General features: G+C 42.7%; 1 protein-coding gene across 5 annotated transcripts in view; it reads left to right on the forward strand.

Moving 5' to 3' along the window:
* The window catches only part of DAB1 (DAB adaptor protein 1), a gene marked incomplete at both ends in the record, with an annotated part of 269283 nt that overhangs the window by 240027 nt on the left and 7024 nt on the right, over positions 1-22232 (forward strand). For 4 of the 5 annotated variants that reach the window (XM_084243619.1, XM_084243622.1, XM_084243620.1 and 1 more), the window contains 5 exons: positions 3182-3244; positions 5448-5556; positions 12645-13193; positions 17510-17637; positions 18006-18101. In XM_084243619.1, coding sequence (XP_084099745.1) covers positions 3182-3244; positions 5448-5556; positions 12645-13193; positions 17510-17637; positions 18006-18101 — 945 coding nt within the window. Of the gene's footprint in view, positions 1-3181; positions 3245-5447; positions 5557-12644; positions 13194-17509; positions 17638-18005; positions 18102-22232 lie in introns of those variants that run through there. The other variant, XM_084243621.1, reaches the window with a different exon arrangement.

Genomic DNA, 22232 nt, shown 5'->3' on the forward strand with positions numbered 1-22232 from the left:
CCCAGTGTACCCTGGAAAATGCCCAGATCCAGGGGCAGAACTGGCTGTTGAAAGCCACACTTCTACCTGAAGATCTGATGAGCCAGTAACTTGAGGAGAGTAGCATATTCAGCTGACCTTCACGCTGACTTCTTCAGATTGCTTGGTGTGCACCATGGCTGACTGAGAAACCCTGGCTTCTAGTTACAGATATGTGGGACTGGACTTGTACCACTTAGAAAAGCTAACTAGGGCTTTGTGATTGATAGATGGTAGCCAGGGAGGAGGGATGGATGGAGGGCAATAGACAGACAGACAAAATGAATGTTTCTTGGACTGTGGGTCAAGTCCAGCCTCCTTTAACCAACTTAATCAGTTAACTTACTTTAACTGATCAGAGGCAAGTAACTCAACCTCTCAGCCTCAGAGAGTTCATCTGTGTACCGTACACAGTGAGAGGTTACCCTGCACTGCCAACTTCATGGAGCTCAGTCAGCGTCAAAAATGATGATGATGTATTGGAAAATGTATTATAAACTATGAAGTATGTTACAAATGTGAATAGTTATTTTTATTCTCTTGAGGTCATTAAAATGATTAATTACAACAATATTATCAGATGGAACATGGCTTATTAGGTTACAAATAAAGGACTGGGGTTAACATGGGGAGGAGGCTGTGAGAATAGAAAATATTCCAGATTCTCTATCACATAGGGTTATTAGAATTATTTTTAATTTTATGGCCTAAGAATCCCCTTTTTTCTATAAAATTTAATTAAGTCAAGGTTCTATTTAAACAGCAAATCCAATGAAATGAAATAACAATCTATGTTTTATGTCTCTACATGTTTTTCTCGTTTAATCCTTGAGTGAAAATCATCTGGCAAGAGGAAAGTCTATAGCTCAAGAATGAAGGTTATTTTAAAAGTTGTGCTTAAGGAGAAAATTAGCCAATAAATTATATTTATGATGTTAGTAAAAGCATGCCACGAGTTCAGCACATTTGAAATGTAAATTGTGTGACTTAATTATTAACTTCATTTTAATATTTTCTTACACTGAAAATAGTTGTGGGCCATTTTAAAAGCATTGAGTACCATTTGCAAGAAAGCCCAGAGCTTCATTTGAAATGATTAAATAGAATTATTCCTCTTATGAATTTAGGAGAGAATCTAAAGAATTGGCAGAGTTTCACTAATAATATTAAATAGTGTTCATATGCTAAAGAAGGCTCCCTGAAGGCAGATGTGGAAGGCCACCTTGTTACTGTCTCCTAGCTCTGGGTCATTCCCCTATGAGAGAGAGCTAGTTGGTAAAGCATTGGGGGGAGAGACTGAAAGGCACTCAAGTTCCACCATGACCTGGCCACTGCCACTTTGCAGACTTCTTCCCCTGCTCTTCTGCTCACCTTCATGCTGGTAACCCCAAACTGCTTATAACCCACCTGTTCAGACCTCTCTTCTTTTTGCTTGTGTACTTTTTCTGCCTGGGGCATTTCTCTTCTTCATGGTTACCTGGTTAACTGCTCCTCTTCTTCTGGATTCAGATGGGCCGTTTTCTTTGGAAAGCCCTCATTGAACTTGTTTGCCAGAAGTTGACTCGCTCTCCTTCTGGGTTCTCCCACAGTGCCCCATAGAGACCTCTGTCGCCATCTCTCCTGCATCACCTTGAAATTATCTGCATCTGGGGATCATCCCCACCAGTCTATAGTCTTCATGCATATTGGAACTTGGTATTTCTCAGTTTATACCCTGGCCATGCCTCGCAGCATGTCCAGCACCCGACAATTGTGCAATGTGTTGAAAAAATGGGATGTAGCTGGGAAGGAAAGTAATCTGAACCAGGCCATACTGTGTCATTATCCAATCTGAAAGCTTAAGGGGATCAGTGAAAGTGTGTTAGCAGGCTAAGTTTCTTTTCTTTTAGGGAAAAAAAAAAAAAAGCCCTTTTGTGCCTTTTACACTACACTTAACCAAACTTCAAAGAAAGTCCTGCTATTCATTTTGTCAATACCTGTGCCAAGTAAATATTATCATCTCCCATGTCCAGGTAAGAAAACTATAGCATTGTGGGGATTGAAAGTGGTAGACCTCAGGTCTGTTCCCAGGCATGGGGCCTTTTCCAGCCCCCAGGGCTCACTGGTAGAGCAGAATTCCATTGCAGGGGTCCACGTGGCAGGCAGGCTGACTCCCCCTCCTCTGTACTGAGTGCTATTTTTAGGTGTCCCCCGTTTATCACTTAAAATCTGAAGATGAGTAGGAAGTGTTCCCCCCCCCCTTGGTGGGTAGATCTGCAAAAAAAAAAAAAAAAGCATGCATTTATATATTTTTCATAATTATGTCAAGCCATTTGGTTCCTGGCCATAGACTCCCTACAGTCTCTGGAGCTGGAAGTGTATGCATATTTATTTCTAAGTATATCTTAAAGGGTTTCTGGCGCTGCTACGGCTGGCCTTGCTCAGACACCACATGATGGATGGGAATATAGATGATCCAGTGTCTGCAGTGATGGAGTTCCTGGGTGTGATTAATAGTGTATATACTGGGCTGTTTTGGATGCCCTTCCTGGTATTAAATGATATGTTTTCTTTTCTTCCAACTACATTTTTTATCCTAAAGACAGACCCTCTCAGGGCCTATCATTTGAGTGTGTGTTCCATAGGAAGAAAATTCACATCCCAGCCTGGTGACTTTGAGGTCACTTCTGTGAGACTCAGTTTATTCATCTATAAAAATGGGGATGATGACTTCTACCTAGCAGGGTCAGAGATATTGGGAGCATTTACTGAGACATGGCTATGAATCCCTGTCTTGCAGTGTGAGCACATTCTGTCCATGTGGATACACTCGGGAAAGTAAAACAAATGACGGGATTGCCTGCTTGTCTTTATCTCTTGGAGAAGAGAAAACGTATTGGCATTTGATGTTAAATATGTGTGAAGTTATTGCTGTGGGAAGTAGCTAAGGAGCCATCTCCTTGACTAAGCCCAAGTAAACAGCCAGACACACAGATACAAGAATTGATTCTGGCCACATCCCAGACACTGTGAGATCATGAGGTAGAGTAATGACCAACGGGCTTATTGTTTCTATAGTCTTGATGAAAAAGAGAAATGTGTCCTTATTTCCTTCTGTTTTTAAAGAGCTACACAGCAACATCAGCTTTCCTTGTATTGACATTGTTATCTTTCTGTTTTTCAGGCTGTGACCCAATTAGAACTTTTTGGGGACATGTCCACCCCTCCTGATATAACCTCTCCCCCCGTAAGTATGCACTCCCTCCAGTCCCTGCAGAACTGCCCTTCTCCTGTTTCACAGTGGCAAGCACATGGGCTTGGATAAAAGAGGCTTGCCAATGAATTTCAACACTGACTCTTTAAACCATGTGGTTTGGGCAAATTATTAACTATCAGTCTGTCACCATATGGCAGTTAAGGGCGCCTCCCTAAGACCTACGCAGCTCGGGGCCAGCCCAGTAAAGGCAGCATTGCTCCCTACCCCTCTCTGCCCTGTCATCTTGCCTTTTCTTGTTCCTCCCATTCTCCATCTTTTTGTAACTTCCTGCTTCCATCTATTTGCCAAGATTCACTGAGTTTCTTATGAAGTTTTTTTTTTTTTTGGTTTCTCAGGCTTTTATTGAGCTGTTACATGTAGTGTGGCAAACGGGTACAAGGCAGGCAGGGATGCCCGGGGGCCAGGAGGCCGGGAGGCCTCCAGACCCCAGGCAAGTCTTCACTCGGCTTCTCTGGCCTTCTTTCACCCCTTCTGTCTCCTGCTTCTGCTTCTCTTGGTTCCAGCTTCAGTTTCAGCCTGGGTATCAGTTTCAGTCAGTGCTTGCAAGGCACAGAGATTGCAGGGAACACTAATTTGAAAATGAAAAGAAGGGGGGGGAAAACGAAAACTAAAGCAAAATAGAACCCCAGTGCTTTGAGAATAAGATGCATTCAAAGGCAACCCTGCAGCCACTGCAAAGAAAAAGGGCTAAATGGTCCCGCCAGCTCTTCGTGGTTCACTCCACAGAGGTGGGCGGAGAGCAGTCAACCACAGCTGCACCAGCTGAAGCTGCTGGGCGGGGCCAGCTCCTCTGGGCACCGTATAGTTGTGCAAAACAAGGGATGATGCTATGGTTCATTGGTGAGATGTGCATCACAGAAAAGGCGGTAACCTCACCACCGAGGACAGATGGCATGGCATCCTGCTGCCCACAGCTGCCGCCAGGGAATCAAGGCACAGCTGCCCTGCTCCTAACACCTGATGTCCAAAGCAGCCATGCTGAAGGGGATGCCAGCTTATCTCTCTCCAGGGAAGCCGGACAGCTCTAGCACTTCATGTTCTCTCCTCTATCCTGGGGTTATCAGCTGTACCCTGGGCTCTTGGACTCTCAGAATCGTAGACTGTGAAGCTAGAAAGATCTTCTAGCCTCCTCCTCTTCATTTTGTGAGCAAACCAAGTCCCAAAGAGGCAATGTGACCCTCCCAAGGTCACACAGAGGAAAAGAACAGTGTTGATCATCTTTAAAAGTGCTTAATTCAGCAACTCAGGGCTCTGTTTCTGGCCCTGAACCCAAGTGCAGTCCAAATGGATATTTAATAATGCTCAGAACAATGCCATTCGTCCTGCAAGCTGCTAGTCTAAAAATGGCCTTGTCTAATTGCCATGGTTTCAGGATTAATTGCTTGCCCCGGTCTGTTCCAAGGGGAAAAAAATTAAGGATATTATAGCATTGCGTAGACAAATGCTGTAGGAAAAAGAGTGCTGTAAATGGGTGTAGATCTTAGGAAGAAGTGAGCTGACTTTTCTGGAATTCCAGCCTGGGCCAATCGCCATAGAATTTTCAGCTGCTCAGTTACCTTTTATTATTTTGTCCATCATCTTCTTGAAAATATCAACTTCCTTTATTGCAAGTGAAGATTCAACCCGAATTCTGGGAGGTATCAGAGTGCAAGGGTCTCTGTTCTGATCACAAAGCTCTATTTTGTTGTTTAGTCAACCAATTTAATGTGTGTTAAATGAGGTGGGCGCACAGTAGGTCCTGAGCTGGACACACAGTAGGTCCTGAATGGGTGTATATTGATTTAAAGTGACTGTTTCTATAGGGTAAAAACCAGATATTATGGGATAATTTGAGGGCCAGAAAATAGAACCAAGAGGTAAAGGCTCAAACTAGCCATGTGCCTAACATGGTACTGATTGAAATGCAGGATCTCATTTAATCCTCACAGAAGCTCTCAGGCAGTGTCATTTTTTTTTTTTTCTATCTTACCCATAGAGTTTTTCTAGCCAGCACATGGGCTGCATACCTCATAAGTGATCTGGACTATGGCTTGCCTCTGCAAAATCACTTCTCTTAATTCCTGCCCCTCCACCACTCCCGTAATTCCTATACCTGCTGCCTCCCATCCACCATGACCTCTGAGCCAGGGCTCCCAAGAGCCTCATGCATCCTATGCCTCTCTCTGTCTGACAGACTCCTGCTACTCCAGGTGATGCCTTTATCCCGTCTTCATCTCAGACACTTCCGGCGAGTGCAGACATGTTTGGCTCTGTACCTTTTGGCACTGCTGCTGTACCCTCAGGTAAGCCCTCTTCCATCTGATTCCCTTTCTTTGGTCTCTGCTCGTCAAGAAAGTGAAAGGTCTGACTGAACCACCTGCTGCAGACTAGGCCAGAACAGCTCCAAAACAAAACACCATTGCTCCTTGTGACTCTTTGGGTGACTTGAGAAGGTACCATGTGCTGCCAGAACATTTGGGGAGTGGGGGATGTTTACAAAGCTCTGGTATGCACTGGCTAGAACCCAGTGGCATCTTTCACCTGAAAACTCAAGATCCCAGGTTACTTGGGTGCACAGCTTTAGGGAGTTTGGCTTTGCTACACACAGCACAACAAATCAGTGCAAGTTCATTTCCTCCTGTTCATTTCAGCCAGAAGGAAGGAAGGTGGTGAGTTGGGGATGTCCACAGATCTCTTGAGGTATGACTGATAGCAGGAACCTGCCTCACTTGGTGTAGAGCCAGGGAAGGGAGTTTCTTCACACAAAGAGAAAACCTAAGAGACAGCAGACCTCTACAGAGTGAAATGGGAGGGAGTTGGGCTGTTAGTGATTTAGAAGTATTTGTTCTATTTTCCAAATATTCTTTAACATGTATATACTACTTTTATAACTGGGTAATATGTATATGTATGCATATGTATATGTATGCATGTGTGTATAGTAACAGTACTGCAGATGAGTTAAAAATTGGGATCACAGACTTCTTGACTGGTTTCCATGGCATGTGGCACTCACCCCTGCAGGCAGTACCCTCCACTTGGACATAGCCAAAGGGACATTAGTTCTGCTTGGTACATATACGGAGCCATAAATAGAGTTGTATTTCTTTTTCTAAGTACATATTTGAAATCTGTGGCTTCATCTTTCATTTTCTACTTTATTCTTATAAATAGCAAGCAGGGTTTGAATATTTTAGAATACAAATCTTCTTGCATTTTTTTCTATAAATAATTACCTTTAATTACATAGTGTTAGAAGCAAATTCTTGCCACCAAATATAAACCTTGCTGTTATTCAAAGTGAATTAAAAATTCATACTCTGTTCTGAAGTAGTTGCAGTTATTCATTCTGACCCCAAGGATCTAAATTACAATTTACAACCTGCAGGTAGCCTAGAAATTCACTTAATAACTAAATTTCAGCTTTCCAATTGATCCTGTTTTACTCATCTCTAAAATGGGGCAGTGGTGATGACCTAAAATAGATATTTAAAATTTTCCCTTACCTAAAATATATATTTAAAAATTCCTTGGGAAAAAATGTAATAGAATGTATCTTTTTAAATAAGAAATGTGGAAATGAGTCCACTGTGCCCTCAGCCTTTTGTTTGTAATATCCATCCTTTGTCCCCATTATTTGATCCATGAAAATATGCTGGTATGGATGATGGGAACCCTACACCCCAAACTTCCTAATCTGTAGGCCTATTTATTGTATAAATAGCCACTGAGTGCTCATGCTATGCCAGGTGCTACTGTAGGTGCTGAACATACTCTCAACTACTGAGACCAACAGACTCCCACCTGAGAGAGCTTCCTTTCTACTGGGGAGACAGGAAACAACATAAAAATAAGTAACTTATGTGATATGATAGAAAATGGTGTGTTACGGACAGATGAACATGTAGAGCAGAGCATGGGGAAAGGAAGGGAGATAGAAATGGGGGTTATAGTCTGAAAGGGTCCATGTGAAAGTGACATGTAAGCAGACTGGAAGGACAAGAGAAGGAGACACAAGAGAGTCGAGAGTAGCACAGGCAGAGGAGGGGCCCGTCCCCTCTGAGTCTCCATTCCTTGTTCTGTAAATGAGAGTGTAGGACCACGGCCATCTCCTGTGTCTGCCAGCCCTAACAACTGGTTAAAGGCAATTCCAGAAGGCCCTGCTCCAGGCTTCCTCCCCAGCCTGTGCCAGTTGAGGGTTTTGAAGACCTGTATTTCAGTCTTGACCTGCCATGTTGCATATGAGTCAAGCCCTTTTGCACATCCAGATTCGTGTTCTTTAGTTTATAAGAAAGAGAGAGAGAAAGGGAGGGAGGGAGGGAGGGAGGAAGAAACTGATAGATTACCTCCAAATCTCAATTTTTAGAACATCAAGCTAAAATTATTTCCATTATCATACTTTTTCCCCTCTGCTTAAGATATGCTGAGGAAAAGAACTGGCTTCTGTTGGTGTTCAGCTCAGAACTTTGCCCTCCCTTAACTGACCTCACATGCCTCTGCAGCTATTGACTCTCCAGTGACTCACCCCAAGCCCCCCAGTCAGCGATGGGGAGACAAGGAAATGGACGGGGCCACACAGGATAATGGATGGGAAGCTAGAGGATTTTGTATCCAATGGGCTGGGTTTGAGTGCTGGCTCAACCATTTTTTTTTATATAAGCTTTAGACTGCTGAACAAGTTACTTAGCCTGTGAGAACCAGAGGTTTTTGTTGTTTTTTTTGTGTTTTTTTTTTTTTCATAATCAAGTTAAAAAATAATACTTACCTTGCAGTAATAGCATGGGAACTAAATGAGAGCATAAAGTTAAGTGCCTTGAAATACTCTGGCACATTATAGATGTTTGATATAGAAAATGCTATTATTGTTATTATCATTATTACTCTGATTTCTGAGTAGAAGAAAATATGCCTTGACCTACTATATTTTTTCCTTTACCTTTCTTGGAATGCTTTTCAAATGTGTGTATTAAGTTTTGGCCTTTGGTCTCTTAGCTGCACATGGTAGCATAGGATGGGGTTGGGGTGAGGCCGTGGGGAATGTACTAGGTGTGAATATAGACCTCTGCCACGAGCAAGCTGCATAGTGATACTCAGCTAAATCTCTCTGAACTTCAGGAAACCTACCTGTAAAATGGGAATGACAATAATTCTACCTCAGGTTAATTCATGAAGCAGAACATTTACAACAGTTCCTGGCTGTGTTTACACAAGTAAGCACCCCACAAATGTTTGCACCCTGTTCATCAGGAGCCCTGAGCCTGCTACCTAGGCCATAGGTAGCTGCATCAACCCCCCTCATTATACTGCAGTTTCTGGGGGCTTGTTGCAAGGATCAGCTTTTAAAAAGGGTAAGCTCTTGAGGGCAAGTGTTTATTTATGTATTTATTTATGTACTACTATTTCATGCTTTGCTGCATTTCCAGAAACTAAAGCAGTGATTGGCACCCAGTAGGGCCCTTTTTGAATGAATGACTCAATCAAATGAAACGATGTCATTGAAAAATACCATCCAAGTTATTATAAATGTCAGGGAGTCCCTTAATTTTCAGTGTTTCTCCTACATTTTAGTCTATTTTTTTTTCAAATAATAAGGATATCCCCAGGTGCCAGCATCTGCTTATAAATTGCAATTTTCAACACTTTTAAAAAAACTAAATGCAAGGCAGTAATGCAGGTGTTTCCTTTCACTTCACAGCAAGGAGATTTATGATTGATCTGAACCCAGTGACATAAACAGATGCTCCTTGGCACCTCCTCCCTCTGCTGTTGAACATTAATGAGTAAATGGTTACTAAGCTGTTAAGTGACTGCAGTGGCAACCACCAAGTGGCTTCCCATGGCCAGTGTTCCTGCAGCCCCACCACTGAGTGTCCCTTCAGGCACGCACACTGCCATGTGGCCAGGGAGCTGTAGCTCACAGTAGTGAAGAGAGGTCAGGCTCAGGGATTCCCCCCCAGGAAAAGTGAGTGAGGCCCACAGGTTCCCAAACATGATACCCAATTACCCTGTGCTGCCTATTTTTTTCTTTTGAATATTGTACTTTGGTCTGAAGCAGATGGCACGAAGCCAGAGAGACATGCTAATAGCTCTCTCCAGAAGAGTGTGCACAGCCCATCTGTTGGATCCTTGTGGAAAAAAAAAGATGTGGGGGGTGGGGAACCTGCCACCAAGAGTAGACTCATCAGAGATCAGAGCACTTACAGATCTTGGAGTTTAATTGTACACTTAGAAAAGTGCAGTGACAGCATTTATTCCACGATGACTCATTCACCTTTCTAAAGAGCTTTTCCCCAGCCTATAGCATTTACAGAGCAGCTGATGTATACTGAAAATTATGCTAGACCCAGAGGGGAGAGAGAGATGTGAAAGGTTCCTGCTAGCAGGTGGTTTCTAGTCTAATGAGGGAAGAGAACAGGCAGTTGCAACACAATACGACATGTGCCATGAGAGAGATGAACATGGGCGCCAGCCCCCCAGGGCTAGAGGAGCAGGAAGGGGTCCACTTCACTGATGCTGAGTGAAGTCTCCACACATTAATAAGGGGCAGCCATGTGAGAAAGTGGGGGATGGCTTGCCAGCCTGGTGACCCAGCAGAGAGGAGAGAGCAGGATCCGCATTGTTTGCACCTGCATCAGGGAAAGATGCTGGTGGGAATACGAATTGAAAAGACGGATAAAGAGGTGGGAAGGAGCAGACCCCAAAGGTTCCTAAGCCGAGTTAAGACATGGGGGCCTTATACTCAAAACAATGAAGCATTATGTTTGCATTTTTGAACAATCCTCTGGTGGCAATGAGGAACGTGAGATGGAAGCAAAGCAAAAACTAGGCTAACTAGAGGCTGAAGCTTCCTGTTCATTCACCAAAATGAGTGTCTGGGTTGGGGCAGTTGGAAGATCCGTGGGCAGATCTCCACTTTTTCACAATGCCCCAGTGCCCCCTTTTCACAAATGAGCAGTTGTAATGTTTTGTTTAATATCTTGAAATGAAATAATGGTTTTTCAAAAATCAATATAATGTTGCAACTGTATTCTAAAGAAGAAATGGAAGAAAGTTAATTCACAATGAAAAGATATGAGTTTCAATGAGGAAATACCCAGGTACAGCCACACTGTAAGACAGTCTAAGTAGTCAGGTATGTATCCCTAGAAATAGAATCACAGGGTCAGGTTGATGTAGGTGTGGCCTATTGGCACAAACACCATGAGAAGCATTTCTGTCAGAGACCAGGATTTCCCAAAGTAGTGAACAATTCTTTTCTTTTTTTTTAAGATATTATTTTTGTGTGAAAGAACTAAGGTGTAGGCCAGAGGTGGGGGAGTGAGAGGATTCACCAGAGACAGAGTGGGGAGCAGAACAGGCGGATCTACTGAAATACACTGCTGAGGGGAGCAGCGGGCAAGACAGGAGAGGTCTGCTATGCCATGTGGGTCAGCTCGCTGGCCAGGGATTGAACTCAGGCCATCATGGTGGTAGCATTGAGACTTAGGCCCTAGGCCACCAGGGAGGCCCATGATGAACAATTCTTTGGAGTATTTTAAATGAAACAAAATACAGTCTTCCCTCAATATGCCTGGCTGTTATATTCTTGAAAAAAACAAATCCATTAAAACTGTGAATTCCATATAAATCAAAACCCAACATTTGAATAATCATAAAGAGATTGCAGTGAAAAGGCTTGTTCTGAGAGGCCATGCAAGGCTAACTTCTCTACCCGCTGCACTTTCTGGGATGGTCATTTATCTTCTGTAGTCTGGCTCCTAAGGAGGGTGGGGACCACTAGAAACCCATGGAAGATTCCTCCAGGCTTGCAATGTGCTAGACTTGATAACTAGACTAGGTGCATACACCTTGCTAGGATCGGAAGTGGGCCCTGGCCATCTGCTCGAGACAGTTTGACACAGCATATGACACTGGTGGGTGGGGAAAGATGACCTCAGCTCAGATCCCAATACCACTGTACCAGCTGTGTGACCCTGAACAAGGTATATTTTCCCCTCTCTGAGTACCAGTTTCTTTATCCCCCAATGGGAGATATTAATACCTGCCCTGCAGGGATATTGTGAAGATGTAAAGAACTTAATACTGTACCTATCACATGGTAGGCATTTAACAAGTGGAAATTGTTATTATTATTATATGTGTCACCTAGGTGCCTTTTAAAAAGACTCATACATCAAACAATTATGATGTAATGTATCAGTAGATGAGTGCACCCTCCTGGGGATTTCCAGGGTCCAACCTATACCACTGTGCCGGTGCTCCAGAGTTGGCAGTAACCAACATTATTTTAATCTCTAAAATTGGCACCATCATCATCATAGAGAAACAATGCATAATAATACATATAGCTACCATTCACTTCTCTTATAGATATAAGCAAAGTAGTAAGTACTTCATCAGCTCTCTCATTCAAGTCATACAACTTGCTAACATCTGCTGAATGGTCACTGTCAGGTGGAGTAGTCCATGCCTTCAGTGTGTCATTTCCACTAATCTTTAAACCAGCCCCACGAAGCAGAAGGGTTTTTTTGCCCATTTTATACATAAGAAGATAGAGCCTTACAGAGCAGAAGTTCCCCCCAAATTCCAAGAATTGGCAGTCTGAATGTTAACCTAGGCCTCTAAAATGCCAGTGTTCGGATTGTTACTTTTCACCCTGCTTTGATGCTGAGAAAAAAGATGTTATAACCTGGTTTTACAACAAAGAGATTGACTCTGAGTGAGCCTGAGCAGTCAGAAATGTCCTCAGTCTAGCAAGAAGGGAGGCAAGACTCCAACCAGACTATGCTGATCTCCAGTCCTTTCCACTGAGCCTCACTGCCCTTTAAACCTTTAACAAATGTAGAAATATGATTATTGTTACCATCCCCCAGGTTTTTGCCTGGCTTGCTCCCTCACTCCATTCTGGTTTCTGTGTATGAATCCTCTCCTTAAAGAGGTTTTCCCTGCTGTGCTTCCCTAGTGGCACAAGGGGTTAAGTAAGTCTCAGCACTATAAAGCTATTGGCAGGCTCTGTGGCATGAGTTCCATCCCAGCCAGGGAGCTGACCCACATGGCACAGCAGACCTCTCCTGTCTCTCCTGCTTCTCCCCTCAGCAGTGTATTTCAGTAGATCTGCCTATTCTGCTCCTCACTCTGTCTCTGGTGAATCCTCTCACCCACCCACCCCCCACACCTCTGGCTTGCACCCCAGCTCTTTTGTGCATACATAATTATTTTTTTTAAAGGTTTTTGCCTGCCTAGAAGACCAGCTCTGTGACAGAGGGACTCGTGCCATATTGTCTTTTCAGCCTCATCCCCAGCACACAGCGGCACTCAGCAGTGTTTGCAGTCATTTCACCCACAGGTTATTTGTACCCAAGATGTCTGACTCTTTTTTCCATGCTTCCAGGTTATGTTGCAATGGGCGCCGTCCTCCCATCCTTCTGGGGCCAGCAGCCCCTCGTCCAGCAGCAGATCGCCATGGGTGCTCAGCCACCAGTCACTCAGGTGATGCCGGGGGCTCAGCCCATCGCATGGGGCCAGCCGGGTCTCTTCCCTGCCACTCAGCAGCCCTGGCCAGCTGTGGCCGGGCAGTTTCCGCCAGCCGCCTTCATGCCCACACAAACTGTTATGCCTTTGCCAGCCGCCATGTTCCAAGGTCCCCTCACCCCCCTTGCGACTGTCCCAGCCACGGGTGACTCCGCCAGGTCAAGTCCACAGACCGACAAGCCCAGGCAGAAAATGGGGAAAGAAATGTTTAAGGATTTCCAGATGGCCCAGCCTCCGCCAGTGCCCTCTCGCAAACCCGACCAACCCTCCCTCACCTGTACCTCAGAGGCCTTCTCCAGTTACTTCAACAAAGTCGGGGTGGCACAGGATACAGATGACTGTGATGACTTTGACATCTCCCAGTTAAATTTGACCCCTGTGACTTCTACCACACCATCGACCAACTCACGTGAGTATCCTGCTTTGGAGACATAAACCCAGTAAGTGCCAAGCTTTGTTTCTGGAGACTGGGTTTTTGGAGTCAGGACTCATCTAGTTACATTCAACAGACCTCTTTGTTTAGATAATAATTAAAATAGCTTCCAATTTGGGGGTTCAATTATAATGCAGGGACCATCGCCAGATGCCTTCTGTTTAGTATTTTTATTCTCATGGCCATACTTAGGGCAAGTATTGTTAAACTAGTTTGACGGAAAATTAAAATGAGGTTCAAGGGCAAAGAGATAGAGAAAAATGATAGAATTGAATACAAATCTGCTGTTTTTCCACCATGTCCCTCTGTCTTTTACATTTTTGTTCTTTTGCTCATTCATTCATTTATGTGTACACAGCTACAGCATACAAATTTCTGCAATGACATAATTGAAACAAAAAGGGATGGTAAATATGAAGTTTTTAAATGTCAGTATTTTTACTAACAAGGGGAAGGAGACCCAATGGACTATGTGGAGGTTTATGGGTGCCTGGGTGGTGGGTGGGGTAATATACATCTGAAGAGGGGTGAACCTACACCCCTAAATTATAAAGTGTCATAAAACAATGTTACACCAATAAAAATAATACAATTTTTTCAAAGTCTAGCAACAAGGGAAAAAAAAAAAAAAACAGAGCAGAACATTAAGGCCAGGAGGAAAGTTAGGTCAGAGATGAGCATCCATAAGACTCATTGTTGAAACCAGATTTCAGCTCTGAGCTTCTGGTGGTCAAGGACAAAAGAAGATGGGCTATAGCAGAACTCTCTCACTGCAAACCAGAGAGCAGGTTCATGCCTTATGAGTTCTGTGCCTGTGGCAAGCCATTTTATTTTGATGAAACTCGGTTTCTTCATCTACCTTAATCTAAGGGTTATGGAAAGGATTCACTAAGTCATGGAAAAAAACATTCTATACCTTGTGGAGTTTGAGGCATTTTACCATCATTATTGCTCATGAAGGTGTTCTTTGCAGAGCTCTGGACCAAGGGTCTCATCTTGGCTCCTCAGCCACAACCTGTTTTTGAGAAGCGTGACTGCCTTAATCTCCACAGTGTCACAGGTGAAAGAAGTGAGTTGGGGTGAATGAGCAGTGAGCTTCCTCCTACTTTGGGCATTCAGTGAGTCTGCCCCGGCTCACTTTTCTACAGAAAGCATCTGGAAAACTGGAACCATACAGCGAATCAGAACCCAGACACACTCGAGCACACATATGCTTGGTCGACACCCTTCGGGGAAGGTGTCTGGTGATGCAGCTGCCTTGACAATTGATAAGGGGAAAGAAAAGGCTCGTGGAACAATGAGTTTGGTGTTTTCATTACTGTCACGGATGATACGGATCACTGCTTGGCCAATACCGTGAATTGTCCCAAAAACACATCTAATGTTAACACAATTAGATAGTGTCGTTTCAGCCAGCTTCACGATGCTGTTCTGAAAATGAATGCCTTCTATGTGTATAAACAATGTATTTCCAACCAGGCCATCTGATCTACACAGTGGGGGCATCTCTATTAACTCCAACTCACGGGGTTTCAGTGAAGAAAAAATGAAATGCTAAAGAAATGATAGCCTTGCATATATAAGCAAGCCTTGTTTTAAAAACAAGTGCCTCTCTCTCAGTGGGCTTTCATGCCAGTTCAAATAAAAGAAAGAAGTTTACATACTCTGAGGACAGGGACTATTCTTAATTGTTCCTGCATTCCTCACCGAGTGTCTAGTGCACACGGGAGGCACTTGGGAAAAATAGAGAAGGAAACATAGGAATTCAGTTACTGTTGAGGTTTAGAGCAGAGTATGCAATCTTGGCACTGATGATTTCCCGGGACAATCAAGGCTTTCCTATGCACCAGAGAACATTGAGCAGCATCCCTGGCCTGTGCACAGTAGATGCCAGTAGCATATATCCTCTCCTCACAGTCCGGACCACCAGAAATAACCCAGAACGTTGCCAAATGTCTCCTGAATATGAAATTCCCACAAGTTAAGAACCCCTGTTTTATTATTTTCAAATTAAATTAGTTTATATTCTTACACCATTGTTCATTTTTGTACAATATTCGATTTCTCCCCTCAGGTGTAGTCCGCATAGTTCTCCCACCACCTCCGCACCCGTGAACCATCTTCACAGTCCCTTGTGCTTTTCCCTCCCCCGTTTTGATGCCTCTCTCTCCCTCTCTCCTGCTGTATGTATGCCTCAGATCTATGGTCAGCTTGCTAGATTTGTCTCTTTCCTGATGCTTTGTTTTGTTTCCCTATATTATGAATATAAGTGAAACCATCTGATACTTATCTTTTTCTGACTTATTTCACTTATCATATCCCAGCTCCATCCATGTTGTTGCAAATGGCATGAGTTTCTCTCTTTTGATTGCTGAGTAATATTCCATTGTGTACATATACTACATTTCTTGATCCATTCATCTGTTTTGGGGCATTTGAGTTGTTTCTATATCTTAGCTATTGTAAATTGTGCTGCAATAAACATAGGATTATGTTATATTAATTATATTAACATAGTATTATTTTTATTGCAAATTAGTGTTTTTGTGAGAACCCTATTTTAGAGAATAGAGGTAGTCTGTAATACCTTTTGAAGATGAAGACACTCACATAAACTCAGTTTTGCTTCCCCTTGATTTTATCCTGTAAGTATGAGCTATATACCTCTCAGAATTGGCAGCTCCAGGTTCTCAGCCTGTAGTAAGCAATAAACCCCTTCCAGCACTGTTCAGAAACACATTTGCTCTAAAATCTATTAAACATCCACCATGTATCAGGGTGTTTTTTTATGGCTTATCTCTCTCACACCAACTATAATTTGTTCCATAATCATCTCATGAAACAAAACTGACTGCCTTTTAAATTTTACAAAAAAACTTCATTTCTCTTATTTTGAAGAAAATGAATGAAATCAATATTTATATCTTCTTATTCATCAGCATCTCCTTTAGAATATTTTGAATGGCATTAGTTAGAACAAAATTAAACCTCAAAAAGAAATAAGAAAGCATAGTTGGCGAGTGTCAGACAGACGTGTTAAATTCCAGAGCTCCTTGCTCATAGCAGTGTTAACCCTGAGAAGGTCACTTCACCTCCTAGCCTGCCCTGCATTCATCAGAAAGAAACAATAGGTGAATACCACCTTGTAGTGTTTTTGTTTAGGAGCATGGTGAATGCAGAGTGCCTAGCACAGTGCCTTAACTCCTGGCCTACAGTAAATGACACCACTATTCTAAAATAGGTTCATCAAGCAAAAGTTACTCCCCACATGTTATAACCACTCACTGTCTGATAAGGAGCCAGATTTTGTAAATTCTGGACAGTTACAGTAGAAGACCTTATTGATGGCATTTGGAATTCAAATACTAAATCAAACCCCAAGTGAGGGGTAGCTCACTTAGGGTTGAGCCAGTGACTGTATTTCAATTTTCAATGCCAAAACAGAAATTATCTGAGTAACAGTAGCTTCAATTTTATTTGTTATAAACCTCTGGAACAAATGAAACAAGGAAAATGTGGGGGGGGGGAGCAGGGCAGGAAATGCATATCCTTATGGAATGGGGGTAAAGTGCTAGCTGTGAAGTTGCTATCAACTGTATCCATTTCCCCAGATCTTGGAGACGCTCTTTCTTGAGTTTGTATTTACAAATGCCTACTGCGTGCCAGGATACAAGACCTGGTCCTACCAGTTGCCTCTATGTTGCCTTGAACTATTGTGCTTAACTGTAAAATGAGGATAGCCCCTGCCTCACAGAGGTATTTCTACCTCTATGAAGGTTATAAGTACTGTCTGAAAAATTCCTGACTGTGTCTGACACATAGAAGGTACTCAAGTATAAACCACTGTCCTCTGATCATGTTTCCCTTTTTAGACAAATTAAATGATATTTAAAAAGAGAGGGTAAAGGAAAAACTACAACTTAGTGGCTCTGAACTTGAGTGTGCAGACATCTGAGTTTCTGATTCACTAGGCCTGGGGTGGGGGTCCAAGAATTTGCATTTCTCACAAGTGCCCAGATGTGACTGCTGCTACTGCTACCCCAGGGGCCCTTCCTTGAGCCCCTGCCTTGGCCAGGCATGTGGACCTGCTCCTTCCTTACCTCCTGGGTGTGAAGCTACAAGAAAAAATATGTGCAGAGAATATGAAGTTGTTCTCCTTAGGGATTTGGGGTGTGGTGAGAAAAGTTCTGTGATTTGACCCGAACATAACCATATCTCTGAGGTTTCTGTGGCCTGTAACTAGCCACAGTCAGACTTATAATGTTTCCTCTCTTTGCCTGGTCTCCATGTAGCTCCAACTCCAGCCCCTAGACAGAGCTCTCCATCCAAATCCTCTGCATCCCATGCCAGCGATCCCACCACAGATGACATCTTCGAAGAGGGCTTTGAAAGTCCCAGCAAAAGTGAAGAGCAAGAAGCTGTAAGTGACCGCTTTGTTCTTTCTGCTTTTATTTTTCCTTAAAATTAAAACATCTATGTCTGATATGGACAATGCATGAGAAAAAACTACAAAGAAATGAATGCTGGCTCAGACTTTTAAGTTCTAAAGGGGCTACTAAAGGGGCTTTTTCTTTATGTTCAAATGAGCAGCTAAAAACCTTTGTCCTTTTATTACTCTGTTACTACAAGTTCTTGCTTTGTGGGTGTGGCATCCTCTATGTGAAATTGCTGCATCCTTTAAAGTAACTGATAATACGCGTGCATGAAAATATGCCCAGCTTATATGTCTTATATTTTCAATTGTTGAAAAAGAAAAAAGAAAAAAAGTGTTATCTTCTTGTGTTCTAGCCTGATGGATCACAGGCCTCATCCAACAGTGATCCATTTGGTGAGCCCAGTGGGGAGCCCAGTGGTGATAATATAAGTCCACAGGCCGGTAGCTAGATAGCACAGGTCTGGGTAGGTATCTGTCCTTTTTAATCTCCTTCACCTTTAAGCCATCTGCCTTGCCTCTTGCTTGTTCGGAAGCCATATTCTCAGTGTTCCGCCATCTCCCCTTGCTTGCCATCTCCCTGATGTTTGGGTCATCTTTCCTTGCCTGATGTCTGTCTTTCACCTTGTTTGTCCTCATGGCTGCATGACCTTTGACATGTATTGGGAGGTAGGAGTGAGGAGTGGGGAATCATCCTAGTCTTTTATCAGTGACATGTTCTGGGTGGGTAGCAGTAGCGGAATAAGGCATGGTCAGTACTACCTAAGGTGGACTCGGTTTCTGAAAGCATCCCCATTCTGAGATGGACACCTTCTTCCCACCCTGATTATTTCCCAGTGAGACGTGGTCCAAGTGCTTTCATCTTTCAAAGGAGGTGTCACTGCATTTGCCTACACTCCACAGATATAAAGAGGTCACCAAGTAAACACACTAAGGAGCCAGACTAGGAAACAAAACAAAGCTTGAAATAAGATCAGTAGTGATGTAAGGTCATGGAGGCTAGCCCATTTCATCCAGCCAGGGGCAGAGGCTTGGGGGTCCCAAATCCTTTGATGTGAAAGTGAAATTCAAAGCCCAACGACATGTAACTTTTGCTTCTGAGGCGCTGCCATCGGCATCTGTTCTGCAGCGTGGTTTGCCACCCAACCACTTCAGATTCCATCAGCAGCTACTTTGAGAGAGGTGTAGTTACATTTACCACAAGTGGCTTTTGACACTTGAATTTCAATACATCTGATTTGATCGAAAGAAAGAGGAGCTGATGAAGCAAACCTTCTCAGGAGGCAGAAGTACACCTTGTTACCTAGATGTGATTTCTAAGGTCACTCCTTGACAAATGTGTTCAATTTTCAGATACTTGCCCGGTTGTCCATGAATGTGTAGGACAGCAAGGCTGTCCCCACAGAGCTCCTTTTTTACTCCTGAACAGTATGGTCAGAACCATTAAAATGGTAAATAGTTTTCACCGTTCATAAATGGGTTCTGAGGCTACCTTGGAATCATTCTCAGTTCACATATAAGTTATTTTGACTGCTATTGAAAATGAATGCAGTGTTTTGAAAGTGCATTTATTAATAGATTTTAGGATGAAAGAACATAACACACCTTCTGTGTTGCTACATTTTATCAGTAAAGCAACACATAATAATACATTATGCCCCCACAGAATCATGGAATACTCATCTGAAAATTCAGCCTTGCAAAGCTATTTGGGGAGCCAGTGAATTAAAGGCAATGTCAATGTTGTAGGAAAGAGAAAAGTTGGGGATTATGGTTGGAATCCTTGGGAAGATTACCCAAGAGGTTTTCTACCCCTTGTGTACATTTTATTTAATGTGCTCAACCTTGCCTTGAAAAATTTGATGAATGAAGCGGAGGTGACAAGAGCCATTCATCAGGATAACAGTAAACATCATCCTAAAATTGAAGTTCTTCTAAAAAACAAGATGACTTACACCATTTGCAGATCTGTGTATCAAACTCTCATCTTTCTGAGCCTGTTCAGCTTGAGACAGTTGCACAAGCTGAACTGTTTCAACAGGCTTCAGCTCATTCTACACTGGATGCTTCACCCAGAACCCCAGGCCACAGATGAATTGTAAGTGGACGTAGCATGGTGTAGTGAGAAGAGCTTAGGATTTGGAACTGGAGTTCAAATTCTAGCTAAGCTACTAATCACAAGAAATCTTGGGCAAATCTTGGGCAAAAACCAAAATTTCTTTTGTGTCTTCATCTGCTAGCAAGGGCTTATATTACCTATCATATTAACTGAGATAGCGTATGTTGGGTCTCTAGCATGAAGACAGGCAGTTAGCTTAAAACTTAGCTAAAATTCTATGTTTGGAAGGACAGAGTTGAGAATCTGTTTCCTTCATTCACTATGTGATCCTGATGGATTTTCATAATAATCTTGCATTTTTTTTTGAAAAAGAAGGATGAAAGGTAGCACCCTCCCAGCGTTTGGGATAAATGAGGCGGTGATATGTTTGGAGCTCTCAGCAGTGTCTGATGTGGAGAAGGCAGCCAATAATATTAACTGCCATCACCACTTCCACCATCATCATCACCATCACTGATGTGTATGCTGAATAAGTTTTGGTTCCCTATTTTCTTGAATTTTTTGTTTAGCCCGTATGTTAAAAAAAAAAAAAAAAATTACCATAAGGACCCAGGGCCATTGACCGGGAGGGTTTGCTTCATACTTTTTATCTTCAGATAATTAATTTTCAGTATGCCATGAGATAGCTTTAGGGGAAAAGAAGAAAAACCCCACTTTTTAGCTATCTGGAATCCCCTAGCCCATAATCAGAAACACCTCAATTTGGGCCTCACAAGCCACCTCTAACTTCTAAAACATGAACAGTCTTAGACTTACATGTAAATCATGATAAGTAACTCCCAGCTCTAAAGGAAGGCTAAACTGTAATCTTTTTTAAAAAAAGATTTATTTATTTACTATGCATATAAGAACTAGGGTACTGGCGGGTAAGAGGATTTACCAGAGACAGAGTGGGGAGCAGAACAGGCAGATCTACCGAAATACACTGCCAAGGGGAGCAGTGTGCAAGACAGGAGCAGTCTGCTGCACCGTATGTGGGTTAGCGCCCTGGCCAGGGATTGAATTGATAGCCCTGAGACTTAACCCCTCGGCCACCAGGCAGGCCCCAATAGACTGTAATCTTCAATGAAGCAATTTTCTGCCTCTCAAAGCTCACTTGGCAATCATACAACCGATGCAACCGATGCCAGCCTTGCAGACATAGTCCCTGAAACACCCAGGAGGGAATTTCAAGTGAACTTTCTGTGCCCTCCATCAACAGCAGCATAAGCTACCCCTACTCTTTCTGCTGTCATCTCATTCACCCTTCCACCCAACAGGAAATGTACTGACTTCAATTTCTAGTGCCTTTCTAGACATTTGGAGGAGGAATGTTGTGCAGGATAGTCACATCCAAAGCTCTGTTACCTCCTCCAGTTGAGAAGTAGGATTCCCATCCTTCCTATCACCTGGAAACATTTTATCCAGCTTCTTTTTGTTAGAAATACCCACACAGTTGAGTAGACAGAAGTGACACTGTTGATAAGTTAAAGCCATATCACATGCTAGTAAAAGGAAGCCAACAGACTCAGTTTTCACAAGTAGAAACTTCAGGGCCAATCTCAAACAGTATTTCTTTTTTAACAATAAAGGGAACTATCTTCAATTATTTCATCCCCACTCCCCCATTTTTCCCAGATCCGTGCTTCTGGGAGAATCACGTATCTTTGAAAGACCATGTCAACGGGGGCAAAAAAGAACCAAAATAATATTATAATGACTGTTGTGGGGATGGCAGGTAATTTATACTTCACTGATGTGTTGCTGGAGCAATTTTAAGGGTGAAATGTTAGCTTTTGAGGAGATGAAAGAAAAATGAAAACATTTATTTGGTTAAATGACTAAGTAAATAAACTGCCTGTCAGACTTTCCCAGCTGTCAAGTCAAAGTAGCATCTGTAACAATAGTGAGTTGTTTGTTCGCTCTGCCTAAATAACAATAGATACTGCTATAAATAATAAGTTGCTGCTATTTTTTTATACCAAACTTTGTAATGGGAACCCAAGATATAAGAAATGCTACCTGATGGATTTCTAGTGTGCAAGGGAAAAAGAAGCTGAACTTGAAATGCTTTGGGAAAAAAGAAAATTGGGAGATTGGGGTGGGGGAGAGAAAGAAAGGCAGAGTTAAGGACAAGGGACTTGGATCTGAATTATGGTTTCCTCAAATAGATGACCTTAGGCAAGCATGTAACCCCTTTATACCCTAGTTTTCTCATATTGATATAGATGGATTTCTCAGTGCAGCAACTTCCTCCCTAGACTATCCCAGAATCAGAAAATATCATGAATATGAAGGCTTTGTAAGCTATCAAAGTAAAATTCATATATTGGGTATTATTATGACGATTCTATTTTAAGGAGAACCTAACAGTGGAGCCTTAAAACAAAGAACCCACAAAACAGAAAAGAATCTGTCCGTTTCATAGGCAAAGCACTCAGAATCAGCTTCAACTCAAGCTTTTGTATACCCCCAACTTCTGACT

The sequence above is a fragment of the Talpa europaea genome, assembly GCF_964194135.1.
Source record: "Talpa europaea genome assembly, chromosome: 9".
NCBI lineage: Eukaryota > Metazoa > Chordata > Mammalia > Eulipotyphla > Talpidae > Talpa > Talpa europaea.